Genomic DNA, 7,661 nt, shown 5'->3' with positions numbered 1-7,661 from the left:
CCCTACAAAAATTGCTTCGTGATTCAGTTTAGAGTCTGTCATAAAACAGTCGGAGGCCCCAGCACAATCAGTGCGGTTATTAAACCCTTTAATTCACCGGGAGGAAATGTCACTCTGGTCCACAAGGTGGAAGCCTTGCTCGTAGTTTGCCCAAACTGAACTCGTGTAAAATTTACGATTTAAAAAAACTCTCTTAGAATTTACCCGTCCACGTAAAGGACAAAAGGAAGCAGATACTCTGATTGCTTATTAGTGTTTGTCAGTTCGGGAGCTCGAGGCACCTTCTTCGGATACCAAATCCCTAAACTATAGAAATATCATTTGATAGAGTCGTCGGGGCGATTTGAATTGCATTAGGCATAAACGAGATTTAAATCAGCAATCCCATCACCGTTGACAGTTTTTCAACCCTCGCTAGCCCTGGACAGAGTTGGATGGCCCCAAACGTGTGGCCTTTTACTGCGTCCAGCATTCACGGCGGGGACTTAATGAGTTGCAAAGTCTGCTTCTTTGCACAACTGTTCCCTTCTTCTTTAAAGTGGAAAAACCAAACAATGCTAGTTGATGAGCCGCACTAGATGAAAAGTAGTTCATCCATCTGACGGAGAAGAAAAGAAATGTGTAAAGGAACACTTATCTTAAGGGACAAGAATCTTAAATGGATTGCTTCTTCCTTTGTGAATTGCTCCTCATTTTTGGTGCAGGAAGAAGGGATTTTTTTTTCCCTCCTGGGTATATAAAGGCAGAGGGTATAGTGTACTTCTTGGATGATCGGGGTTAAATATCAGCCGTGATATTTATTGAACGTTTAGTGTGCGCCGAGGAACCAATCATTTAATAGTGTTTACTGTGCCCCGAGCAACGAACCAAGTGCTTGGGAAAGTACAATAAAGAAGATGCGCTCCCTGACCTCAATAAGTTTACAATCTAGCGATAGACTGCAATTTAGATGCTGTGGTCTTTAAGGGTCGGTTGGAGGGTTTTCACCCGCTGGCATTTATCGAGCGCCTATTGTGTGCGAGGCAATTGTCCTGCAGGTTTTATCCCAGGGGCCGGCGTATAATAGCGTGTTCGTTCAAATGATAACCTCGTCTTGGTCAAGGAGTAGCAGGCTAAGCCACGGTGAATCCAACCGAATGGCAGCGTTCCCGTGTAGGCTGAGGGGGAAGAGGAGGCCCCAAAGCAATTCCTGTGCATTAACGTTACACATCTCCCGCAGTCATGGCCCTGGGGAAACGGTACGACACAAAAAATAAGTCTGCAGGGGGGAGGCTCGGGCCGCTCCCGAAGCGATGCCCGGTGGAGGCGGGGACGGTGAGCCCTTCTTCTATTCATTCATTTGATAGTATTGAGCGCTTACTATCTGCAGAGCACTGTGACCCCCTTGTTGGGTAGGGACCGTCTCTATCTGTTGCCGAACTGTACTTTCCAAGCGCTTAGTGCAGTGGTCTGCACACAGTAATAGCTCAATAAGTACGATTGATTGAAAGAATAATTCCGAAAGCGGAGGCTCTGGCTTTCTTGGTCAAAGTTTTGCGATGTTCGGGGCGGTGGCGGGCCCAGGCCCCGCTTCCCAGCCTCAGTGGCTCCGGGAGAATTCCCGGGGAGTTACCTAAGGCGTGGACCAGACCCAAGGCAAAGAGTGATTCATTCATTCAATGGTATTTGTTGAGTGCTGCCTATCTATAGGCAACGGATTATCTAATGCAAACCCAACCCCCAAGGTCGGGGCCGGGGCCGGGGCCGGGGCCAGAGCCAGAGGGGTCAGGTGCGGGGTGGTGGGCACCGAGGGGGAGACGGAGAGCGAAATGGAGGGTAGGACTCCCTAATAATAATAATGATGGTAGTACCTGTTAAGCGCTGTGTGCCAAGCACTGTTCTAAGCGCTGGGGGGATACAAAGTGATCAGGTTGTCCCACGTGGGGCTCACAGTCTACCTCCCCATTTTACAGATGAGGCAACTGAGGCCCAGAGAAGAATAATAATGTTGGTATTTATTAAGCGCTTACTATGTGCAGAGCACCGTTCTAAACGCTGGGGTAGATACAGGGTAATCAGGTTGTCCCCCGTGGGACTCACGGTCTTCATCCCCATTTTACAGATGAGGGAACTGAGGCACAGAGAAGTGAAGTGACTTGCCCAAAGTCCCACCGCTGACAAGTGGCAAAGCCGGGATTCGAACCCATGCCCTCTGACTCCCAAGCCCCTGCTCTTTCCACTGCGCTACGCTGAGCACTGTTCTAAGCGCTGGGGTAGGCACAAGGTAATCGGGTTAAGTGACGTGCCCAAAGTCACACAGCTGACAAGCGGCAGAGTCGAGATGAGAACCCATGCCCTCCGACTCCCCAGCCCGTGGTCTTTCAGCTATGTGACCGCAGGCAAGTCACTTCACTTCTCAGTGCCTCAGTTCCCTCACCTGTAAAATGGGGATGAAGGCTGTGAGCCTCACGTGGGGCAATCTGATTACTTAACTTCTCGGTGCCTCAATTACCTCCTCTATAAAAATAGGGATTAACTGTGATCCTCACGTGGGACAACCTGATTACCTTGTATCTCCCCCAGCGCTTAGAACAGCGCTCTGCACACAGTCAGCGCTGAACAAATACCAACGTGATTCTTCCCCTTTATCTCCCCCAACGCTTCGACCAGCGTTCTGCACGTAGTCAGCGCTTAACAAATACCAACGTGATTCTTCCCTTCTATCTCCCCCAGCGCTCAGCACAGCGCTCCGCACATAGTCAGCGCTGACCAAGTACCCCCCCCACTATTCTCATTTCCCTTGAGCCAGGCGGCTCCTCCGAGTCCCCGTGCGGGGCGAGCGGTCTTCCTTCCCCGCCTCCTTCCCTTCCTCCGCCGCAAGCAGCCGCGGCCGCTTTAAGGAAGCGGGGAAGGGGGCGGAGGGAGGATTCCGCCCTCCGGCCCACGTGGTCGGGGCGCCGCTGAATCGCGCCCGGCGGAGGGTCTTCACTGCGAAATACAAAAGCGGCGGGGCGGCGGGCGAGGGGAGAGTTGCCGGCGGAGAGGAGGAGAGAGAGAGAGAGAGAGAGAGAGAGAGAGGAGTTGCCGGCAGCCGCAGCGGCAGGAGGGGCGGCCCCGCAGCGGCGATGGGGCAGAGGCGCCCGCAGCCGGGGAGCGGCCGCGCTGCCGGGCTCCGACCGCCGCCGGCCCCCGCGCTCCCGGGCTCGGTGTGAAGCGGCGGCCCGGCCCGGCCCGCATGGGGAGCAAGATGCGGGGAGCCGCCTTGGCGGCGGGGCTGTGGCTCGTGGCGCTGGGCTCGCTCGTAGCGCTGTGGTCCGGGCTCCCGCAGCGGGCGGAGCGGCGCTCCTTCTCCGGGCCGGTCCTGCCGCCGCCGCCGCCGCCGCCGCCGCCGCGGCCGGGAGCCCCCAAAACTTTCCGGGCGCTGCTGACGCTGCCGGGCGGCGGGGACGGGCCGCCTCCCGCCCCCTGGGCGTCGGAGCCGCCTCGGGCCGGGCCCCCGGCGGTGCACGGGGGCATCTTCTGGAGCCGGCGGCTGGAGGAGCAGGTGCCCCGCGGCTTCTCGGAGGGCCAGGCGGCGGCCTGGCTGCAGGCGGCGCGGGCGGCCCGCGTGGTGGCCCTGGAGCGCGGCGGCTGCGGGCGCAGCTCCAACCGGCTGGCCCGCTTCGCCGACGGCACCCGCGCCTGTGTGCGCTACGGCATCAACGCCGAGCAGATCCAGGGCGAGGCCCTGTCCTACTACCTGGCCCGCCTGCTGGGGCTCCAGCGCCACGTGCCGCCGCTGGCCCTGGCGCGGGTGGAGCCGCGGGGCGCGCAGTGGGCGCCGGTGCGGGACGAGCTGCTGGGCGCCCACTGGGCGGAGGGCAGCGTGGTCAGCCTGACCCGCTGGCTGCCCAACCTGACGGACGTGGTGGCCCCGGCGCCCTGGCGCTCCGAGGACGGGCGCCTGCGGCCCCTGCGGGCGGGGGAGCTGGCCAACCGCAGCCAGCCCGAGCTGGTGGAGCTGGTGCAGTGGACCGACCTCATCGTCTTCGACTACCTGACGGCCAACTTCGACCGGCTGGTCAGCAACCTCTTCAGCCTGCAGTGGGACCCGCGGGTCATGCAGCGGGCCACCAGCAACCTGCACCGCGCCCCCGGGGGCGGCCTGGTCTTCATCGACAACGAGGCGGGGCTGGTGCACGGCTACCGGCTGGTGGGCGTGTGGGACAAGTACCACGAGCCGCTGCTGCGCTCGGTCTGCGTCTTTCGGGAGCGGACGGTGCAGCGGGTGCTGGAGCTGCACGAGCGGCGGGACGCCGCGGCGCAGCTGCTCCGCCTCTACCGGCGCCACGAACCGCGCTTCCCCGAGCTGGCCGCGCTGGCCCAGCCCCACGCCGGACTCCTGCAGCGCCGCCTCCACTTCCTCGCCGACCACATCAAGCGCTGCCGGGACCAGGACGGCGCCCTCTGACCCCCTTCCCTCCCGCCCGGAGCCGCGGGGCGGGCGGTGGGGGGGGGGGGGGAGAGGCCCCCCAAAAAAACCCCGCCGACCCAGCCTCGCCAACCCGTCCGGCTCGTGGTCCCACCCTGGACCTTTCTCGGTTGTCCGACCGTGCGCCGGCCTTAAAAAGCGCATCTCTCGCCCCTCCTCTAAAAGGGCCTGGGGATGGAGCGCCAGAGCGGGCCCCTTCCCCGGGCTGGGATTAAGCTGCGGTGCTCTACAGGGGTTGGTTGGTCACGACAGAGAGTGGCTCCCTTTTCCCCGCTTTCTACAAGGAGGTGACCACTACAGAGTGGCTCCCTTTTCCCCGCGTTTTACAAGGAGGTGACCACTACAGAGAGTGGCTCCCTTTTCCCCGCTTTCTACAAGGAGGTGACCACTACAGAGAGTGGCTCCCTTTTCCCCGCTTTCTACAAGGAGGTGACCACTACAGAGAGTGGCTCCCTTTTCCCTGCTTTCTACAAGGAGGTGACCACTACAGAGAGTGGCTCCCTTTTCCCCGCTTTCTACAAGGAGGTGACCACTACAGAGAGTGGCTCCCTTTTCCCCGCTTTCTACAAGGAGGTGACCACTACAGAGAGTGACTCCCTTTTCCCCGCTTTCTACAAGGAGGTGACCACCACAGAGAGTGGCTCCCTTTTCCCCACTTTCTACAAGGAGGTGACCACCACAGAGAGTGGCTCCCTTTTCCCCGCTTTCTACAAGGAGGTGACCACCACAGAGAGTGGCTCCCTTTTCCCCGCTTTCTACAAGGAGGTGACCACCACAGAGAGTGGCTCCCTTTTCCCCGCTTTCTACAAGGAGGTGACCACCACAGAGAGTGGCTCCCTTTTCCCCGCTTTCTACAAGGAGGTGACCACTACAGAGAGTGGCTCCCTTTTCCCCGCTTTCTACAAGGAGGTGACCACTACAGAGAGTAACTCCCTTTTCCCCGCTTTCTACAAGGAGGTGGCCACTACAGAGAGTGGCTCCCTTTTCCCCGCTTTCTACAAGGAGGTGACCACTACAGAGAGTGACTCCCTTTTCCCCGCTTTCTACAAGGAGGTGACCACTACAGAGAGTGGCTCCCTTTTCCCCGCTTTCTATAAGGGGGTGGCCACTACAGGGAGGGGCTCCATTTTCCCCACCTTCCATAAGGGGGTGGCTACTACAGGGAGTGGCTCCGTTTTTCCCGCGTTCTACAAGGGGGTGGCCACTACAGAGAGTGGGTCGGGGAAGCGGAGTGTAGCCAGTCTGCAACCAAGTGGGATTGTGTCTGCCTCTCACACACACTGTCTCCCGTGCAGCTCGCCGGTTGATGAGCCGGTCCTCGTCCGCTCCGCCTCCTTTGTTCCGACGGGTCTCATCACCGTTAAATGGCCAGGAGGAGAGTGTGCCGAAAAAAGATCCCCCTAAACCCTTCGTTCTGGTGTCGGGAAGCCTTACGATCCTTTTAAGTTGGTCCGACTCGTTTGTTACTGCTGTCATCTGGCCTGAATGCTGCGATGCTGAACAGACTTAATACAGCCAATGGGAGAGAATGGATTTTTCTCCCTTACCCCACTCCTCCCCTTTGCTCCCCACCTCCCCGGGTTAAATTGACCAAGATTTTGACAGTGATGATAGCCTCCAGATAGGGGGAAAAGATTTCTTATTTCATGCACTTTACTTTGCTTTTTTTTATTAAAAAAACTTTTTTATTTGACAGTCTGCCTTCTGTGTATATATGTTCATAAGCTGTTTTGTGTAAATATACTAAAACTTATATTTCAATAAAAGGGAATTTGAAATTTAGGATTTTAATTTAAACTGCTGTATGGTTTTAACTCTCGCTGGGTACGCTGTTTTTAAATCAGTCGACAGAGAGACCAGATTCCTCGTGCCTCCACTAGTACTAAAAACCGCCTCGGTGAACTGAAGTACTCTTGTAACAAAGGATTTGGTTTATGTGGATTATTTCAAACAGTATTACTGGAAATTTGCTCCCCCATTCCTTTGGCGTAACGCTACGGGTTATGAATTCACCACTGTGAATCAAGTTCTGAATTCAAACAAAGCCTTTTATTTGCGGGTGAATAAAGCTCCAGTAAAAAAGGATTTTATTGTAATATCTTTTTCCATATTCATCATGTGGCCAATATGGTTGAGCCAGATGTGCAAGCTAAAAAACATGACACTTTAAGTGCACGACTACAGTGGTCACGTGTTACACATAATTTTCCAGCATTGCAATTGCCGCCTAATGAGATGGCAAACCTGGGATTAGGTGCTAAGTACATATTTGCAAATAGAGTGAGGTGGTAATAGAAAGATGTATCGACCAATCCGCTTCCGTCTCCTATTGTAAAATTTCCATCACACCGGGCAAGATTATCATCTCTAACATATGGACCGATTCATTTCTTTATTGAGAAGGCTCAAGGTGAGGTGCTCTAGTGTCCTCTTGAGGACCAACCACGCTACTGACTTTGGGGAGGTGGTTCCAGAACTCTTATCTCTTATTCTGAACCAATAGAAAACCATTTGCGTCCGAGGTACATCCGGTTTGAATTCCAGTTCCCTTACATCAGACTAACTGTCCGCTCTCTCCTGTTCACTCAACCCTGTCAAATTTTTGTCCTGAAACATTCTTCTCCTTCCTTCCAAAATTCAAATCTGGGATCAAGCTTGATGCTAGTCAGGATATGCCAGAATTCATATAGCAAGAGACTTGAATGTGTTTTTAATTACCAGTTAATTTCTTTATTGAAAAGACTGAGGTGTGGTGCTCTTATTAGGTACTCTAACCTACTGTTCTCCTTGGGGAAACACTACTGACTTTGGGGAGGGGTTTCTAGGACTCAGTGGTACATACCTTGTATGTGACTTCTTTTTTTTAATGGCTATTGATTTTCCTGTTCTCAAAACTGCCCCTCCTTTCAAAATCTTTTTGGTAAAAAAAATTAAGAAATTAAATCATGTTTTTTAAACCAAGAATAGAGGAGTTTTGTAGTTTTATTTAATGACTTTTTCAATGGTTTGTCAAAAGTGTGTGATGCTGTCTATAACCATGTCTTCACTTGTCCTTGTAAGTACTCAAAAGAAGCTTTCAGCCACACTGACTTGGTTCTTTATTCAACTTGCATATATAGCCCACGGGTTTTAGGTTTAGGGAGCACATTGAATCCCTTGTGATGTGTCCCTTTCACTTAAATTACATTAGAATTTAAGGCCTGGCATTATT

The 7,661-nt window shown here is 54.5% G+C and overlaps 1 protein-coding gene across 1 annotated transcript; it reads left to right on the top strand.

The window, feature by feature from the left end:
• Positions 1 to 2,894: 2,894 nt before the first annotated feature.
• On the top strand, positions 2,895 to 6,524 carry FJX1 (four-jointed box kinase 1). The gene has a single exon (XM_007660867.2). It carries the CDS (start codon positions 3,215 to 3,217, stop codon positions 4,427 to 4,429), a length of 1,215 nt encoding a protein of 404 aa, XP_007659057.2. The 5' UTR covers positions 2,895 to 3,214; the 3' UTR covers positions 4,430 to 6,524.
• Positions 6,525 to 7,661: the final 1,137 nt, after the last annotated feature.

Source organism: Ornithorhynchus anatinus, chromosome 3 (assembly GCF_004115215.2).
Source record: "Ornithorhynchus anatinus isolate Pmale09 chromosome 3, mOrnAna1.pri.v4, whole genome shotgun sequence".
In the NCBI taxonomy this organism is placed as follows: domain Eukaryota; kingdom Metazoa; phylum Chordata; class Mammalia; order Monotremata; family Ornithorhynchidae; genus Ornithorhynchus; species Ornithorhynchus anatinus.
This window is presented reverse-complemented; position numbering and strand designations above follow the sequence as displayed.

What these genes read in the sequence shown, in the direction of transcription:
- FJX1 (XM_007660867.2), top strand. Translation starts at nt 3,215, where the DNA reads ATGGGGAGCAAGATGCGGGGAGCCGCCTTGGCGGCGGGGCTGTGGCTC.